This window comes from Opisthorchis viverrini (assembly GCF_000715545.1).
Source record: "Opisthorchis viverrini unplaced genomic scaffold opera_v5_391, whole genome shotgun sequence".
Taxonomy (NCBI): Eukaryota; Metazoa; Platyhelminthes; class Trematoda; order Opisthorchiida; family Opisthorchiidae; genus Opisthorchis; species Opisthorchis viverrini.
In genome coordinates, this window is record NW_008752049.1 from 334,448 (window position 1) to 355,286 (window position 20,839).

The 20,839-nt window shown below is 41.8% G+C and overlaps 1 protein-coding gene across 1 annotated transcript in view; it reads right to left on the reverse strand.

Moving 5' to 3' along the window:
• Positions 1–12,731, reverse strand: part of T265_10649 (hypothetical protein) — a gene marked incomplete at both ends in the record, with an annotated part of 58,510 nt that extends 45,779 nt beyond the window's left edge. The window contains one exon of the mRNA XM_009177094.1: positions 12,185–12,731. Within this exon, the coding sequence (XP_009175358.1) occupies positions 12,185–12,505 (321 nt within the window). The remainder of the gene's footprint in view (positions 1–12,184) is intronic.
• Positions 12,732–20,839: the final 8,108 nt, after the last annotated feature.

Sequence of the window (20,839 nt, forward strand, 5' to 3'; positions counted from 1 at the left end):
GGTTCAGTTCAGCCAGTGAACTGATCTCAGAGAAGTTCGCACTGTCGGAATGGGAGTTGAGGTTGGAAGACGACGGCTGTGCAACTTGTGCTGTTTTGTTTGGGTTAATATTCGAGTCAATAGCAACCATACGTTAAGCCTAGGCCAAACCTCGTTTTAACAGACAGATACTGATGAATCTGGTGTTGCTCTGTGGATTGTAATCATCGGCCCAAACGTTAGTCTAGGCATTTTACTCCACGTAGGTCTGCATCTCGGTGAATTGGAGGTATTTCAACTGATCGTCGTTATACGACAATCACGCACCTTCAACTCGGAGTATCGGAGTAGCGATCTGGCGCATGGTCAATGCCAGCAATCACTTTGACTAGCTATGACGCGTTGTCACTTATGGTGTAGGAATAATTTGAGTCAAGTAACTATATCATTGTCACACCACTCAAAACAGACTCAACTTGTGCGCTGAAAAAAACCAAACGCAAGCTGTTAACTCGTCCTTGACTTAAAAGCCGAACCTGTCTTACTCAACATACCGTTTTTCGCCACGTTCCACTGCTTTGTTCCTGTTTATCCCTTTTGTGATGTGATGGTTTTTAGTATCGTGACTGAAGAGACAATAGCAAAATGTCGATATTCTCAAGGTACTATTCAGTTTCCATGTCATCTTTGGAGGGAGTTCAGTTCTACCTGTGTATTAGTAGTGTATTATTAAACATCTTCAACAAATCTGCCTCCGAGTATACCAGACAGGAAACCTTTCGGTCCTAGACGGTGTGCATCCTTCAGAAGAACCAAGAATGGAGAGTGTAGTGCTAAAGATACAAACTCTGAAGACCCAAGAGACGAAAGCACAATCAATGTGTAAAAACAACAAAGTAAGATGTGCAGCGAGTAGACCAAGGTAAGCGATGCAAGGAATGTGGTCAACATATGACTATGAGTTCTAAATGACAGGGTGTGGGAATCGTTTTGTACAGAAAACGCCGGAAATACATGAACAACCTGCTTCAAAAGATGTTAGCTTGCACTGTCGTTTGAATACTGCATACCTTGTGAGGCCTTTTGGCCAACAGAGCATCCAATATGAAACGAATACGATGGATAACGATTCTTCATGCAATGCCCATCCCCATTTTAAATGACAAAAAGATATGAACTCTTTTCCGCGCAACGCTCTTGAAGAAAGACTAATGACACATAAAAACGCTGCATTAGCATTCTGTTAACAATGAAACTGCCACCTACCTACCGTTTTAGTGATGAAGTGTTTTGCATCAGCTGAGTTCACAATGAATTCTTCTTGAATGACTGACCGGAATTCTTGCCGAAAAATATACGGTCACTTCGCGATGTACGTTTAAACAAGACTGAAGAAGTCAATGTCACAGTCAAGTTTCTTCGAATACAAACATGTCAAACACTAAAAGTTGTCCCTTAGGTAAAACAAATCTAAAATCTGCTATTAGCCTACAAAATAGCAATAAAATGCGATATGCAGGACTCGCTGCCAAGTTGCAGTCATGAGTCACATGACTCGTGGATGAACTAACGAGCAGACGCTCATACTTCCACCTAACTTGTGGTCTCATTTCTGGATAAGCTACCGAGAGTACGAGGAACACTGTACGTGTTTCTTTGATGTTTCTGCTTTTAGCCTATATTGACATGAAACTAGTATTTAATTTACACGTGCTTATCTGGGTTTAGTGGTTGATAACCATTCTAGAACGTGTATGAGATTTTTGACAACGAAACACGCTTTGCTTCTCTTATCAAGCTGTGTGGTTTTGTTTGGGAGGTTTAAAAATGTCTATGCATCGGGGGGAAATTGGTCTCAACTTCGAATGAATTTCAACTATTCTGTATATTGGCCTATAATTGGACAGATTTTCTTTCTCTACCTCAGTTATTTTTGAGAATTGCAACGCTGTCTGAAACTAGCGCAGGACCGAATCGATCCAGTTTGATAGACATCTTGTGCGAAGCATGAAGGGTTTAATTGGCCATTTTCCATCGTGTTGACCATTTTGTGTAATGCAGGATTGTTCTGTCACACACACTGCCATATTGCATGAATATTGCTGTGTGTACATATTTCTTCAACAAATATTATATTTGCTAAAGTACCAAATTGACAAATAAGGTCAAAACCGTTGGAAGGTGGAAATACATAATTGCTTAGTGTGTCTTGCAGAAATATAAACATTTGTGTCTCTGCAAAAATGACCTGCTAATAGATAGGGAGCAAGCGCACAAATTTAATACCGGTCGAAATATTTCTGTTTTTAGACTGGAAACTTTTAAGATTGAACAATAGTACCTTCCACGTAGACTATTCCTTTTGCTAGTGCAGGCCAGGAAGATTGAACAGTTGGGAGTGAAAGTTCATGCTAAGCTGGAAAAAGTTAAGAAGAGTCGGATTCCTGTAGGGATATAGACCTATCGTGATGTTAGTCTATAGTGTCCATAAACTTCTAGTTAAACTAACATCTCCATGTCATACTCCAGCCTGAAAACATAAGAAGTAAGCGTGTGCATAATGCAAACTACAGGATTTAAAGGAAACTTGTCACACACACTGCCATATTGCATGAATATTGCTGTGTGTACATATTTCTTCAACAAATATTATATTTGCTAAAGTACCAAATTGACAAATATTTTCAAAACCGTTGGAAGGTGGAAATACATAATTGCTTAGTGTGTCTTGCAGAAATATAAACATTTGTGTCTCTGCAAAAATGACCTGCTAATAGATAGGGAGCAAGCGCACAAATTTAATACCGGTCGAAATATTTCTGTTTTTAGACTGGAAACTTTTAAGATTGAACAATAGTACCTTCCACGTAGACTATTCCTTTTGCTAGTGCAGGCCAGGAAGATTGAACAGTTGGGAGTGAAAGTTCATGCTAAGCTGGAAAAAGTTAAGAAGAGTCGGATTCCTGTAGGGATATAGACCTATCGTGATGTTAGTCTATAGTGTCCATAAACTTCTAGTTAAACTAACATCTCCATGTCATACTCCAGCCTGAAAACATAAGAAGTAAGCGTGTGCATAATGCAAACTACAGGATTTTTACTAAAGGAAACTACTCACAAGGTTGCTGAAAACTCTTCAGGCTTGTGAGTAGCTTCCTTTAGGAAAATATACTGCGACATCTCGAATATCGTGCCAACTGAATCATGAGGTGGCCTGTGTGCAGCACATTCAGTTGCAGAATATCATAAACGAGAGATTCAGTTGAGTCTGTCGAGAAAACCAAAGTGATTTGCAAATGAGTATATTTCTCGAAAACTACAGGCTCGTTCTCTGCCCAAACTCAAACCGGAACACGATCACGTCATTCAGAGGAGTAAACCGCAGCTATTCAGGTGCAATGAACGGTGAATGGTTTCGTATGAAGACAAATATAGGATAGTGTCGTCTCGTGCAGATTTCGTGCAAGTATTGTTTTTGGCTCTTGCGCGCGACCGAATCGTTCAAACAACCGAGTGGGAACTAAGAGTGGGGAGGAGGAACTCGGAAACCCATAGAACAGGAACACAATCCTGCCTGCTGGAATTGGAGTTCAACCTCGTTCACCTTTATCCGCATTCGGCGTTCTTGAGTCTTCTATCCTACTTTCACACAGGTAAGCGACCCTTTTGAAGAGGTCGATAATTTTATGAGATGTCTGGATTCACAACTCTCCTGATACTATCTCAATTGACCATTTTTATTGGCGGTTCAGCCACTGAAATCTTATTTGGTTCAGTTCGCGCTTTTTCATGGTCTTCTTTTGTTTTGAACAAAGTCTATTCTGAACTAAAGTGGATTTGCCGGGGAACAAGTATTCGGATAATTCCGACTTGAATTTACTTGGAATGAATCCGTTACCAGCTGGTTATCATGACGCCGGAAGCGAGTAAACATTTTTGTTTTCCAGCTTATTTATGAAAAGATTCTTCTAAACTTCAGAATGGGGCTTTGCTGTCACAGATTACTAAAATCACATACTTTCAGTAGACTGTAACTTTGATGAATGCCTCATAGGATGATCACTGTCAAAACAAACAGCAGGCGTGTACTCTGGTTCACATGGTATTTAACCACCTTATCTGTATGACGAAAACTTGTCATACGCAAGCACGAATAATGTGATGGTTCGCGTCGAAACATTTTCATCTCCATGGCTCCATTCGGCGTGAAATCCATTGGTTTTCGCAATGCACCAGTGGTGGTCTTTTTGCTTTCGTTACATTTTCACACAATTTAGTTAGCTCTGTGTTTGAAACTTCATTCAATGGGTATCAGGTTTGTGAGGAACATCTAGCAACAGAGGGTGGAAATTCGGAGGTCTCTTCCTCTGTCAATGGATTTGAGCGGTTTTTGAGTGGGTTTCCAAAGTAACGGTTGATCGCAGTTGATCGCTTCCTGTTGGTGGCTTTGTTCGGAACTTTTGCGAAGCAGACTCATCCTGAATCAGTGGCCGGTGCCTCAAATGTAGAAGCAATTCGACTGAAGTATTCAACCAACTGTAATGAGGGCTGCGGTACACGAGAGCACATTCGGGCGCCTATTTGTTTCAGCAGCAGACTATAGCAATATTCCGCTCCATTTTGATTTTTCAATGCTTAAGTTTCATTTAAATCCTTATACAGACCTCGTCAACCGAGATTACTTATTCAGTTGAAAGCCCAGACAAGGTTAATCTTGTGTTAAGACGCCGTGTATCTGCGCCTTACCATTTAACCCATATTGTAACCAAAAGCGCCATGCTCTTGGTGCGTGCAAAAATCAATGAGCTGATTAAGTCCTACTGAATACCGCTGCTTTGTCACCCACAGCTTTCTGGAACTAGCAGCTGCAGAAAACGGAGTGACCCATAACAAAGCGGGCAGCTTTGAGCACGTGGGTTTGTAAGGTGTCATGTCACAAAAAAGTTCGGATCTCAAAAGATGCCGTATATACATATCTAGTGAAAATAATCTAGGATTTGACAAAAAACGGAATAAATAAATTAAATTAAATTAAATTAGGTCAATGCCCGAAGAATATACGATACTGGAAGTTCATCTGGTTACAATGCAGTATTCACCAAAAAACAAGATACTTTGATTTAGTTTGTGAAACCCCATTTTTGAAGGAACACGCTACTCATAACGTTGCTGATAGCACTTAGAGAGCCCACATTCATCTGAAAAATATCATATGCAAGGGATGAAGCTTGGTTTAAGTTTGCAAAATTTTTGCAAATGTTTGTGATGATTAGTTTGTTGAACGGATTAACTTAATCGCAATCGATTCACTATTTTCGTTAAGGAGTCCAAACACTGAACAGTGTGCATGTGATGCATCTAGATTTGGTTTTGCGTATCGGCGGCTCTTTATTAAGACTCGATGGCACCAAGCTCGTTGGGTAAAAGCAGAAATTTGCATGCACATTGCAAGTGTTTTACACCACACTTTTTTAATCATATCATATTTTACACTCACATAAAGCATAAAACTCTTGAACCAAAATCTGGCTTACACATCGCAGGTGAATATAGGACAAACCAAAGTGTTCCCCATTGAGATATTTTCTATTTGAACACCTCATGAAAGGAATAAATTCGTTATGGACCACGAACTGCTATGTAGATTAACCCAATTTTTATACATTTTAAAGGGACCCATATGACCGTGTCGTCATTCCTTGTGTTTCCCGTCTGTGCCCCCATTTAATTGGCAAAGATTTGCAAAAATAACCCTGAAAACTATTAGTTCGCTCTATAATTGTGTTCCTCACGACACTGTATTGATAATCTTTGTAACTTAAAATGTCTAGATAAAAAATAACACTCCAAAGTGTGTGTTCCCAAAACACTATGCCCATCTTATATAGCCTGGTTAGGTATGATCACCGAAAAACGTATGCACATCCATTTAAAAAACTTGCAAATGTGCTTAAAATCATCTGTTAAACCTCAACAACTTTTACCACATCGCGCATTTTCTGTTAGACCGTGGCTAAGCTTATGACGGAAGTTCTCCGAAGTCACTTGTAATTTGCCTCTCCTATACGATTCGTTACACTACCATAAGTTTGGCACAAAAGAATACTAATTGATGTTGCTAATTAACCAGGGTCTTCTCTTGCCCACATCATCGTCAGAATGTATATATATAAGAGAATATCCACAATCCAGATGACAGGAATCTCCCAATATTCCCAACTTTTCTGACACAACCAGATGACAGGAATCTCCCAATATTCCCAGCTTTTCTGACACGTTTTATCGCTTGAGTTTATTTTTCCCATTATACTGTTATGATTATGGACATCGTGGGTACTCTTCGTAACTGTTATCGCTTCTCACCATATGACTACCACATCGATTACCGACAAGAAGGGAAGTACATGGAGTGAAACGTCAATAGTTTGCTTCTTACAGTGAGATACAATCATGTTTTATCTACAGCTTTCGGTTAATCTTAGTCTTTATCATGTATAGTTTTACTCCGTAAGATGCTCGTATATGTGATGTAAACTAGGATTCTATTTCCTACCGGTGAACGAATGATTCCCTGTGAGACCGGTGAACGTAAGTATAATAAACTGCAGTGAGGACCGGAAAAATGGATGTCAATAATTCAGCTGTCTAGAAGAACTCAGGAACCTTCTTGTCTAAATTATTAAGCGAATGATAGTGCTACTGAAACCGGATAATGATGATTTTGCGGAGCGTGGAGTTTTTTATGAAAGTTCTGGAATTGCGCTCTTCAGCACCGGTCTTTTTTGACGCTGTAAAAAGCAGCATAGTGTAAATTTATCACTAATTTTACCGCCTCAAACAATCAAAACCTAACTTAAAGAGACGATCAAAAGACAAGGATTTTGGTGTGAAAATATTCTTGTTATCTTCGTCGATTTCAAAATGCTTGTCTTTAAAGAAGATCTGAACTTGTTTAGAGATCGAGTCCATCCCATATATGATGGAAGGCATATGCAGTGGGAGAGGTTGCAGGGTAGACGTACAAATATTCATTTGCGTAGAATTTCCGTCTTTCTGTTTCAGTCAAAATCGTTCTATTAGTAGTTCATAGTACGTCGTAAAATAGTCATCATGGTTGGCTCCATTACCTACTTTACATGACGCTATCAGCATGCAACAAAATATGTTCATTTTTTATTGTCAAACGTTTTCTATTTGTAACTGGGAACAACACTCCCAGTGTGAACGTTCCGCAGGCTAGCTTCTCCTGAAAATTGCTTTTTAGTTCCTACACAAATTTTTCACTTTCATTTTGTTAAACACGTCCATTGTCTATGCAATTTGACAGCAACTCCATGTATGTACATCAGCGCCAATGGTACCATAAAACGGTTTCCGTGACTGATGAATGAGTGATGCGTTAATCTATCCAATGCTAGTTGACCACAATGCCAATCAGCCGCTGATGGTCAAACAGTCAATTGTTCCAAATACTAAGCAGAGTGTCGCGGATTGAAAACTCCCGGCAGACATCGATAATGATTCCTAAATTCGATAAAACAGCTACACAGCGCTTTCCGGAGCCTTAGCACACGTTTGCCACACTTAAAGGACGGAATTTTGACGAAAAATTGCTTTATTACTCTCGTTTTATAGTTTAAAAAAGTACCCCACCGTGGTATAGCCGTTTTGAGTTACATGACAAACTTTGTTTATAAGGGAGTTGAATGGTCAGAATATTGCGTTCGGTGCCGACACACAATCCAGGTGCAAGCCACATACTTCTCCAGACACCAAACTTAAAAACCCAAAGAATAAATGGTTGCGCAGTCGTCGTGGCACTGACTCTTTACTACAAGTTATTGTAATTCAGCTTCACAAGATATGTGCAATCAAATTTTCTTTGAGTAATAAATGTCGCTTCATCAAGCCTCTGGTGTCATGTTCATCGGGGGTCACCTTTCTTACTTTTCTGAAACGAACTATGAAGGATAGGTAGCTATATACAACATGTGACTGAGATGTTGCATTTTATGGTGCCAGATGCATTCTTGAAGAAACTCCGTTGTATTATCAGGCGCCTGTTCAATCCTGAACGTGACAGCTAACATGCAACCTAGTATAACTCAAGCAGGCGTCATAGGACTGACGTGAACTTAGAGTAAGCCTTTCAAAATGTTTCATCAGTTTTATTTTAAAGGATGCATTGTCAGTTATTATGGTATAAGTCACCACCAGCAGAGAAAACAAAATTATAAGTGTATGTGTACCGATATGTTGAAGAAGTTTTACATTGTTTGAAGTCACATCTATCAAATCAAAATATTCATTTTAGGCTAGCTATCGAATTTATTTTGACCTGAACGTGGTTCAGAAGCACTTTGAATAGGACAAGTTCTTTATTTCCATCGACTGGATTCCACAGTACCCTCTTCCAAGACGCATGATGGCTTACGTCAGAATGGATGTACGTCCCACTGATTAGTCGAAATTAAAAGAAGAGGCCAATTTGATCACCTCCACCCGGGTCAGTTGGAACCCTTTGGAGGGGCTGATTCAGAGCTCTCCTTTACAAGATGGGACAACACACCATTTTCCGTTCTAATGAATCTCTTGTATGTGTTCATCCAGAATCGAACGCTATAGAAAAGCCGTCTGATTGTTTACCTCGGCCAACATTTTTATTATCGTAGTAGGTTTCCACAACATTTACCGTTTCTCACGAGATCGAAACCCACTATCTGCTTTGCTTTGTGTACAGCACGTCATTTTGCTCCGTTCAGTCAACAGAATATAGGTTTGCGAAGTTGCAATCAGCGCTCCATACCCAGGAATTCCGTGTTAAATCAGGTCTTCTTTTAACACACACGTAAACGCTGTTGATAATTTTGTGCGGGCCAAAGGCGCTGTTGAAGGTTCGGATATGTGTGAGGCAACCTCAAGCCTTATGAAACCAAGCAAACAGCTTGTGTGGCCAGCTCACTAATATATACTACTACCGGTTTGTAAAAATTCATGACAATTTATATTATTCAAATGTCCATCCATGTGGCTTTACTACATGTGTGCTAGGTGAGACATAATAATGATGATAATAATAATAATAATAATAATAATAAACCTTTTCGAAATGAAACACTGGGCCAACTGCGTCTGCCAACTGCGTCTGTGAAAAATGGGCTTGGAATTACTTACTTTTTCAGCAGACACTTTAAGTCATATTGAAGTGTAGTGGATAATTTTGTTAGGTTACCGGATCACTCATATTGATGAGTGTCCTTGCAGGTCTGACAGAGTTCCTCTCATCAGGTTGCTTACATCTTTACAGCCTGGCAATCAGTCACATAAGGCTCCCGGCAGAAGCTGTGGAAATTGCGTAAGAATTTTTTTGGGAAACATAATGTTCAAACATTCTATGCAAGATAATGCCAACATGCGGTCGGAATTTTAAGCCATAAACTTCTATTAAGATCCATACTAGGTTTTTTCTTCATGGTGTTCCACGCTGATAGGTAATAAGGCCGCAGCTCACTTATTATCCCGTGATTTCAGCAGAATGACTGCCTTTGTTTTGGCATGCGTAAAGCTAATTAGCGTAAACAGGCTACCACCGACGTATTTAACTCTCCCTAATCTCCCTACTTTTGCCTGTTACTTCGTTATTAATACCATCCTATAGGCCACTCCATTAGCGCTGTCTACCCACTATATTTGACACCGAGCTCTGCTACGCTCTATACGCGTTATCTGGAGATAACGGCTTCGGAACCTCGAAATCAAAATTGTTAACTCAAATTCTGGCTGGCTTTGGGTTTCACAACCTGATACTATGGGAACAAAACATTGCTTTTATGCGCACGCTAGAATCGTCTGCAACCAAGGTATGCAGCATAGCAGAAACATGAGTTTTTGAACCACATTACTCATATTTTGCTTTTAACGTTCCAACTATATCTATTTGGAGCCCTCTGAGACTGAGTGTGCAGTAATCAGCATCGTTTTAAGTAACCGGAACAAAAGGTCCATGCTTGAATTGATGGTCATCGATGGTTGTATCTGTACGGTTTATCTGGGAACTTCCCTGACTGAATATGACACCAAGAGATTGAACATTGTTTGTTGACTACGTTTACCCACGATTTATTTAGCTGCGGGTTCACTGCAAACATACGGAGTTTTTACGATTATGTAACGACAAGTAACAGGGTTTAAAATACCCATATACCATTGTGGGTGCCGAACTGCAAAACAGAACTAAGCAGATGAAATTATACTCAAATGAGAAGAAGGCTTGTTTGACCTTGGCACTTTAATGCAGCTCTAAACGTTTGCTGTGGTTGAATTCCTACGGCAAGCAAACTATCTAATAATATCTAAAATGGCTAAAACCGCGTGGTTGCGCAGTGCTTCTAAGTACTGTCAGCAGTGGATTCTGGTTGCTCACACTCCAATAATCTTCAAGTGAAATTGATCGAAAGCTGACTGTCACATCTTTTGAAACACGCGTGTGAAATCTTATCACATGCTTATAAATACTTCGTTTTCTGCTTTTCAAGGCTAAGCAAATAGTGTTTTGCCCATCTAGAAACTAAGAGGCATGCAGTGCCGAGTTTAGAAAAACAATGTAACCGTCTTTATGGCTTTTATCTATCCACAGTACAGAAGGACAATCCACACTATGACATTTATGTTACTCACATAAGCTCATCGAGAACGGGATAGCGTGCTGTCATTTCGTCAAATATATAGTATAACAAAAGGGACGGTTAGTCTTCGATCCAGCATAAGGGTATGGGACAGGCAACCACAAGTTTGGTTACTAACTCTGTCAGCTGCCTCTATCACTCTACTTCGTGTGATTCCTCCTGAGGGCCGTTAAAAAATGATGCAAGGAGTTACTCCCATTCCACAACATTGACAAATGCTCCGTAAGCTTATACTCATTATCTGAACGAGTAAGTGTGAGCAACGAAAACTGATTTCAGCAGATTAGTGCTACATTTCTTTTTTATCATGTTTCACTAGTTCCATTGCATTGAGGCTTTCAGCTGAATCATGATGGAATCATAGTGTGAAACCGATGTAAAACAAGAAGGTCAGGCCTTCGATAATGGTGATGACCAACGTTAGCTTAACTCGGTTGAACTTTCAAAATAACAAGGATGTGAAGAAGATTACTAATAGCCTCCTACACACTCCCACGGCAGGTACAAATTCAAATATCTATCCGTCAACTACAAAAATGACCTATTTGTGCACCGTATTGATATCGCTTGGAGAAAAACTGAAACATTATGTGTGTAATGTGTTTAGGATACTCCACCGCGCTCTAGCTGGGAATTATTGCAAATATTGCAACTAATATGCCTGTAAACATGTAGGTCACCTAACGACGTGAAACGGGCCTCCCACTGAAGTGACCACTAATCGAAGTTTTGCTTGGCCAGTTAATGCAAGAGGAAACAAAATTCATACGGATGGCAGTATTGAAAATTTTCATAGAATATATACGTTGCGGCCTTAGAAAAACGACCGGGACAAACTTACTAATCGTTCTCCCTTCAGGGCTATTTGGCCGTTCGGCTGTAGTTTTGGAAATCACAAATACCAGCAGTTTATGGCATTATCGCTACTTCCTTCTAGCATGACAGTGGAGCTTAAGTAAAGTACGTGGACTTCTTGCAGTTGTCTTCCCTAACGAAGTTCTCAGTAGGTTTCTAAAGTGAATTCACATCACTTTGGTTGTCCAACCATACCCAGATTTAAACCACGATATCCAGATAAGGCACTGTTTTCGGTCTTCTGATATACTAAACTGAGGATTATCCACGTAGCAATAGGACCAGCTTGTGAATTAAAAACACCGCTCAGCTGCTCATCTATACATTTCTAAGAAAGCAAAGTCACATGTGACGTTAAGTTATAATTCCGACACTGCAACTCCAAAATTTGTCTTGATTATGGTTATAGATTTTGATTTTGACTGGACACAATGCACCACTGAAGTCATTCTTGTAGTGATATTATTTTGTCTTGCGCGTCAATTACTTTTTTTTGAGTATGCCACATCCAGTATTCTGCTATGATACGATGAATTATCGCAGTCAGTCCCCTGGACAATTCTTAGCCATGAATTCTAAGTAGACCGGGGAACATGAAACAGAAACATGTACATCATTTCCACTGGCAGTTAGAAATCATGTCGACCTGAAGTGAAAATTCTTACCTTGGATGCCTCAATCTCCCTAAGACTCTCTTCCTGTGAATCTTTCTGCGCGAACCTATCCAGACCTTCAACCTCAGAGTAGGCCGGTCTGAGTTGGCCACCATGCGGTGTAAGTAGATAGGCAGCATTGGAATCCTGATCACGTATGTCCACTCCAGTAAATGGACGAGGTAAGTCGCTGAACGAAGAATCAGTGGTGTATCGACGTATCCTAACTTCGCGTGTGGTGTTAGTCCGCTTGGCAGCCGAAGAGGTGGCACCTGCACGCTCAATCACTATCCGACCGTTCTGTACAGGGATTTCACGTGGATAAGCCTGCATATTAACTCATCGGCTCACAGTTCATCGGCGACCGCACGAGCACGGATGATATGAGCATGAACATGACAGGGAAATCAGTCTCACAAAACAGTTGATTGGTTTATTTCCCATTGGGATGTTTGTTGCTTATAATATGCATTATGAAAGAGCGCCGTGAATATGTATTGGACACTTTTTGCGATGATTCTGTGTTCACATAAAAATCGCTTGCGAAAACAATAAAGATACGTCAATCTTTTGCCCAACCAAATACCTTGAGCATCAGCGAGAACAAACAAATTTCCTTCAAGTTTATATCGCAACATTCTTCAATGCCGCATGCAATCGTCACATCTAGAACCACAAAGAAGCCTTTCATGGAGTAGAGAATAACAATAAGTCTGTAGCGCGTTGTTCGAAGTGCATCAAGTTACGTCAGCAAGTCATCATTCGCACAATAAAATAGCTATTTCGAAATTGCGGTGTTGTCAGGCTTTCCACTTCGTAGTAAGGAATGTCGGAATATAACATTTATGCTCACGTATCATTACAAATTATTTATTATGGTGATTTGTTCATGCAAGCAAATCTTTAAGGTCAATAAACACCACCGACTCTAGAAACGCCGTCAAATAAAATAGGAAATAGCAAACACTGAGCCACCTATAATGAATGGAAATTTCTGATGTACTTCTGGCTGAAATAATTCCCTTAAAGTTATACAATCAACAATTACCTTCGGGATCGAAAATATGAGGAGGTGCATTCCAGCAAAACAATAACCCTCGGGAATCTACGGTTTCTGCTGTTCTTCCGGAACCAGACTTCATTTTTCGCTTGCCTTTGCAGCAGCTACACGAATTTCCTGATTGTCCATGGATTGCCCGATGTAGTTTGTGTGCCGCTGAACGCTAAGTCGGGTAGCGTGCGTGGTGTTATTCTCTGTCAACTTTTTCCAGTTTTCTTATACGCTGGTACGTCGGCAAACTGTATATGCACATGGCCAGTTTCGTTCAAGACAATGTAGATGGTTAAACGTCAATGCAACCACGATCGTAAGGCGTGATTCGTGTGTTTAGGACAAAAAGAAATTTGGTGGTTTGATGTTTGGCTTTATCTGAACTCCTTCCGAGCATGTTGATGAAGGGAAAGCTCAAACGTGGATCAAGTAGCACCACACTCGCTGTTCTAAAACACTGCAATAATTTATCCATAACCCGCGGAAATGAGGCAAATTACTGCCAGACAAACCGCAGCCGCATGAAAATAAAGGATCAAGAACAGGTATGACTCAGTTACTCTGTAAAAAGCTCTACTATGGCAATGAAGTGCCGGCAGTGACCATCGTAACAATCTTCATAATGTTACCTACTCCGTTTCATTTTGAACAATACCAGAAAGCTCCCTTTTGAACAGTCAGTAAACGCTTTTATTAATAAATTTTGATGCCGCGGAACTAGAAATAACAAGAATGTTGTTTATTTCCCCACTTGTGTGGGACAAGCCGAGTGGATCCTGATCGGGCCATTGCAACCTGAGCGCAGCGTGCAACGGCACCAACGACACATGCTTATCGCCGAAATATCATCGTTGTTATGCAAACCAAATAAACATAACCATTAAAATGAAGTAAAAATAGGTTAGTGATAAGGCCGGTTGGCTTGAGCCAAAAATCGAAACAGTTGTTGACAATGAGTGACTCTAAGCGGTTAATTAGATGCATGGGGTTACAATAGACAAAAATGGATATGGAGGAAAAAATCGAAATGGAAACAAATGGCAAGTACCGCCTCCAAAATACGGTTTAAATTGAAGCTGGGTATGGATGTCAGTTGTACAGGTGATTTTCGATGGGTGACTCGTGCCGATCCAATAACCAAACAAAAACCGCAGCCAAAATCATTGAAATTTTAGGGTCGCCATACCGATACTGCAGCGGAAAACTAAAACTGTTAAATGTTAACAAATGGCTCCACGAGTTTGAATGAATTTGTCCCAGGAGCAGTTACGATTGTTAAGCAACTCGTTTTTAGTTTCAATTACGGGCCCGATTCCGTGAGGATGACGGTAAAGAGTGGGAAGAAAATATTTGCAGGAGAGTCGTCAACCTTGATATTTCAGGGCCATGCAGTGGCGCACGCTGTTTCCCAGACTCCTCTGTAGTGGACGCAATCGGATCATAGAATGCACTTTCCTTTTGCGACTGGATCCTGGTTGAATCGTGTAGGGACAGGCCAACCTAGATTCGCGAATAACTGTGATTTTGATTGAAAACCGTGTGAATTTGAAACCCGGACTAACCAAAATGAATACATAATACCAATATGGGGCATTTGGTTTAGCTGCTGCTGTAGTTTGAAGATCAGGAAGAAGGTAGAAACGGAAGAATTGAACAATTAGCGCCTGGCGATTGCCAATAGGTAAGAGATAAACTAGTGTCCAAAAATGATCTACCAGTGTCCGGCCGCAGGCTTAATATACCTACGAAAGAATGTGTTTTTTGCTCACTTGGCAGACGATGAACAGCTGGAGTTATCGATAAAGTGTGAGGACACGACAAATCACGATTAGTGTGCTTTTGCCCGTCGACTATGCAATATTAGCGCTAAGAATTATCTCGTATTTGCATGATGGTTCGCCGATCAGGTGTAGGGCCTGGCCGAGAGCCGCTGAATAATCTTGAAAGGGTGAGGAAATAGCCGCCGAGATAGCAAACGGGGATTAGTTGGTACGACCGATGACTGGATATGATGTACAATCAGCTATAATTCATTCAGAAGGCCTCTGTAATGCAAAATAGGTAGATAAGGACTGATGTGGCGACCGCTATTACGATAACAAATCGCGACTGTAGTTTGACTGCACAGAAAACTAAGAGCGTGGTTCGCCAGTCACAGGGTCACTGCTGTCATCTTTAGGCAGAGAATGATGCTTGGCAATAAAAGCCAACAAGCACTAGCCATGGCTGTATGTAATCAGAGAATAATGAGATTTTTTTATATTTAAAGTGCGATCATCGCAGGAGCCAAGAGGAACGAACGAGTGTTATGTTTCACTAATGAAGTAAACTTCGAGCAAAAAGGCGACCATTTCTGCAGGGCGCACCAGGGAACTAGAGGAGATTTTGATCTTTCAAACATGATACCAGACCAGCAAGTGACAAGCTATTATGTCGTAATAATTACGACCTGTTTATTACAAAATACTCTGGCTAACACATTTTATACTGTCGGAGGCAGGCCAACCGAGCTAAAGAGATCAGACTTTTTGAACACGCAGGCAACAAACAGCTGCTGTTTGAGGCAGTCCGCAGAAGCAAATTCAACGGCAGAATGCACCTGAGACCGAGCTAAAGAGATCAGACTTTTTGAACATGCAGGCAACTAACAGCTGCGGTTTGAGGCAGTCCGCAGAGGCAAATTAAACGGCAGAATACACCTGAGAAGTTGGAGCAGCATGGAGATATTGAGAGCCCGTACATTATAGACAGACTACGACGAAACCATGGCGTGAAATCCCGCGCTAAGCAAAGCCGTACTGCAATGTTGCGTATGTATCAATGAACGGGCTGTAGAGTGAAGCGACAATTTCATTCATTGCGCATCTTCCGACGTAATGCCTGATTTACATGCACAGCACTTGATCAGAAGATGCAGAGTGGTGCCGAGAGTGAGGATTCATTCATTGCGCATCTTCCGACGTAATGCCTGATTTACATGCACAGCACTTGATCAGAAGATGTAGAGTGGTGCCGAAGAGTGAGGAAATTAGATTTCGCCTTGGTTGACGTTAGTTAGACATTGGCAAAACAAAGCACTGGACATCAAAAAGAGCTGGCAAAGTTACACTATGCTTGAACCCAGCGTGAAAGAATGAGCAGTAAGTCATCTGGGTGGAGAAATTTTGGGACAGTAGGGGAATATTACCAGATCAGGGAAAACAGGCATGCAAACCATTACAATGCTTGGCGCTAGACACCAGGCAACAGATATGCACTTCAGGGAGCCAATGCAGCTGCAGTCACAGAGTGAAACTTCATCATATGTGACAGGTTAGAAGATAATTAATGGCTAATAACACTTGTGAGGAAAACTGTCTCATCTGTGGATTGTTGTTGGAGGGTACAAGCTGGTAAATGTACATTCTAGTACCAGGTGACAGGACATTGGAATGGGAGAGTAATTTAGAGTTCCGCGGGACTTCTTAAAAAGGTCAGTGTAGTCTGTAGCGCAAAAGGACACTTGACACCGCCAACAGAAAAGTAACAATCAGGGGTGATTCAAAAGCCCAAAAGAGAGGATATATGGATGTGGAAGGGAAGCCTGTTCCGTAGTTAGGAATACAAGCAAAGAAAAATCTTTGTTTAAAGTCAGCTCGACAAGTTGATCATCGGAGCAAAAATCCAGGGTTGTGGAGACTATAGGGCAGGGAAAAAGTTCAGCCCATCGGTAGATTAGGCGATTCACAATTTCTACTCATATCATGATCCGTCTCAGCCATAAAGCATCCAGCCCAACTGATAAACAGCGAAGACGATATGGTTGTGCGTTTGACGCCGGAAACAAGGTATTAGAGAATTAGCACTGCAAATTCTCCACAGCTACCTGGCATGCTTGTGGATACTTCGGGGTGATCTTGGGACTAGATTCCAGGACGATCCCAGGAAGATCAATAAACAACCCATTAAAATATATGTGAACTAACCCTCTTACAACAAGTTACAAAACTGCCCAGTGATATGTAAAACGAATGAACACATGGACGACACGTCGATAGATAGAGTGGTAATTGCACCTCACAGCACGGGTGTTAAAATTATGAGAGCACCGAGGAGTTCAAACCGATAGCTCATGCAAGCTGCTGCGCGGTAATTTATCCTTGAGTGTCACGGATCTATTTACTTTGGAACGAAAGATACTTTTTCCCATTTTTATCCGCCGCACCGCGTTCACTAGGCAACTAACTTTATCCAGGGTCTCCCATTTGATCTCAGTAATAATGCCGCAACGCATGCACTTATCATTCAACCGTGATCCACCAACTGAAACCACATATGCGGTGTTGGTTCTGTCTCCAGAATTTTTCTGCTAATCGCTCTTGTTTGTAGTTTTTTTGACTGCATCGGTTGCACTGGTGGTTCAAGTGTGTACGTCGACGTAAGTAGCGACATCCATCTCAAATCCAACAAGGTGCTGACACTTGGTAATGAGTTCCGAAATATCCGCTCCAAACCCTTTTCAGTTCGATGAAGTGGGTATGTAAGACTGACTGCGTCATTTGGCAGCTGAAGACCAATCACGAACACTAAATGTTGATTTCATCGGGAAACTTCATGATCCCTCTTGGCAATCTTGAGGCACTGATAACAAATCCCGAACAAAGAACTTCGTTTCCCGGCTGGTCGGACTCCGATTCCAATGGCATTTGTGAGTCCAAGATAACGAAGAATTTTGGGCAGTATTAAACCTGTCGGCCGATCACTTTTAGTTTTTCTCAGCGCCCGAAGCATTAGCCGAAACTCTCATGTGTCACCGGGCTTAAGAAAATCCTTTTGAAAGGCGTCCTCATATTTTCTATGTCAACCTTCGAAAGGTGGCCCAAATTTGGTCTCGAATTTGAATTCAGTAATAGCGCTGACAGTAGCATCCGTGGGTGAATACTGATATCCAAACTCGTTTGCCATATTTACTGATATTCTTTGCACGATGGATTCATGTGCTGATCAACAGAAATAATGTTGCCTATCGAGATTCCGGAATGAGGACTGTCCTTGTCGTTCAACCACTTGGGTTCATTAGAAAGACCGTTGAGAACAAGGTGTAGTTTCTTCAGGCTCTCTGCGCTTGAAGCTAAGCTTGTGGGACCAAAGCCCCACAAATGAATTATCCAAAATGTTCTTAGCCAGGTTCTACATACTGTGGGAACAACTGCTGAATGACGAGAAAGCCACGCGCCGAAGGGAACTAAAACTGTTGCTTAACAAAAGTTCATGTTTCTGTCATACTGTGCCATTTATTGGCTGAGTTGGCGGTGAAAAAACTGCCAGGTTGACCCCATCCGAACAAGGCGTAAGTACTGGGTTCTCACAGAGGTGACGATAGTCGGCGGTATGACTTCGAGCACTTCGAGACGCTTTTCGGAACCAACTGATTTCAGGCTGAATACCAGCTTCTTAGCCGCTCGTTTGACGCGTCCGGAATCGTGTCCTTATGCATCCTGAGCACAAGTGTTGACTGACACGTTTGAAAGGCTGTCTGGCACAAGCTAAACAGACTGTCCGGATTTCCGTACAGGTAAGTGGGCTTGTGTTGAATCATCCAAATTTTGACGAATTTTTCGGCCGATTTTTTCATAATGGATCAAGATGAATGCAGATAGATAGTCAGATAAATAACTACTTTTGATGCCAGGCTTCGAAATTTATTCTGATCCGTTCTCGCCATGATTGAAAATACTTCTGGTGTGTCCGCTTTGAATTGCTCCACTCCTCTTGGGTGTGCCTCATGCGGCCCGAGGTGCTGAAAATTGTTGACAGCCTCCTCATCAACGTCAAGCTGGGTTGGAGTCTGCTCGCGTATACGCCTTCTCAAAACTGGATTTGGTGAGACTTTTGAGACGGGATCCAGTCCTGCGCAGTGTTATTGCGTCACTGGTGGTTGTACCATTTGGAATACCAAGCATCGAATACCTGAATTCGTTACTTTCGTTACTTTCTTGGATTTACGCATTTCACATGGCCGTCGAAGTGTTTCTGTTAGACATTAGTGGCCTCCGTTGGAGTGAATCGCAAAGGGTATTTCTTTTGGTAGCAATCCAAAAAGGCCGGTTTTCGTAGATCACTGCCTCTTGAGTTCACCGCGCAACTTTCTGGTTTGCTGGGGCTTATTTGATTTTTTAGACCGCAGCTACTTCCGTTTTCTGTTCTTACTGATCCTCAGCTCGTCTGCGATCACTCTGACCCAATCCGCGTACAGTGTTGTCGGGTTTACCGCCTTGGTGACCGGGTTCTCAAATGACCTCCTCGTTCGCAGTCAGAATGGCCGCTTTCGACGCAATGAACCTGGAGTCTTTTAGTTTTACTTTTCAATGTATTTTCCTCAACCTCACGCTAGCGAATTCGTGGGCGGGCAATAGCGTCCAGGTATGAACACTTAATTCTGATTGATTGACGCCATGACCAATCAGGGCGCTAACGCACTTGGTCATTATCCCGCACGTCCCCGAAAGCACCGTGATTATTGGTCTTATCGAGCGCCTCTTCTCCGGGCGGGCCACGAAATGACTCATTGGTTAAATTAAACCCATCAGTGACGTTTTCTGTCATGTTTAATAACCTGTGGGTGCCTTATCATTTTATGTCTAAGCATTTTTCTGCACGGTCCTTCCCAGTTACTGGATCCCAGGTTTGCAGTCAGTCACACCGTTTCCAAGCCACCCTCGCCGTACCCATTGGTCATCACCTTGAATTCTTTCAAGGAAAGAATACTATTACCGTTGGCGAATTGTGCATTACAGTCGAGGTCCGATCATCACCTATAGGAGGTGATCGATATCAGTATACTGATAGCCCGATCCAGCTATAGGTCCAGATGCTTCGCGGTTGTGATGGTGCAAATAAACACTTATTAACCACAATAGGTGGTCTTTAGACAGTTTTAAAACCGTCATATAACCGGAAAGCTCGTTTCTTGTACTGCGTGTGCTGCTGGGGACATGTGTTCCCCATCCTGTCATTTGCTATTGCAGCTCATTATTTACCTACCCTCACCCACACCTCCATCCGTTAACTAGTTTGCAACGTCCGACTCAGCTGCCGGCCATATAACCGTTGTTCTATGTCTAAACTGCCTCCCAGTGTAATAAAAATGCTCATTTGTTTCAAAAAATCCTATTCATTTTATCGCCCCTGTCAACTTCGGCAACATGGCCCCTACGCTGAAAATTCGCCTACCGCTCTATCATTGTATGTTGTATCCCTAAATCATGCATATGGAGCCCCAGTTCGTTCATGCGACTCAGACCGATTAGGGGCGAGCTCGGATGCCCCTAACTGTGCTTTTCGGGTATCTCCTGAATCTGGTACAATGGTCCACGTAATAGGTGTGTAATATATGTGAGCTCCACGTATTCCATCTGTTCGGGGTCATAGTTCGAACTTAGTCCCGGCTTCTAGACAGACATGATGGTCATCATCATCATCATCATTATCAGCTGTAATAACCGCGTACTGGTCGTACACTGGTTGTAGCTGCCACAGTTTCGTTCGCCGATGATTGGGGGGTAAGTAGCTGCGCATTGCACGCGCGAGCTGGTAAATTGGTGCATGAATCCAGCACTGTCAGTGAGTTGTCAAGC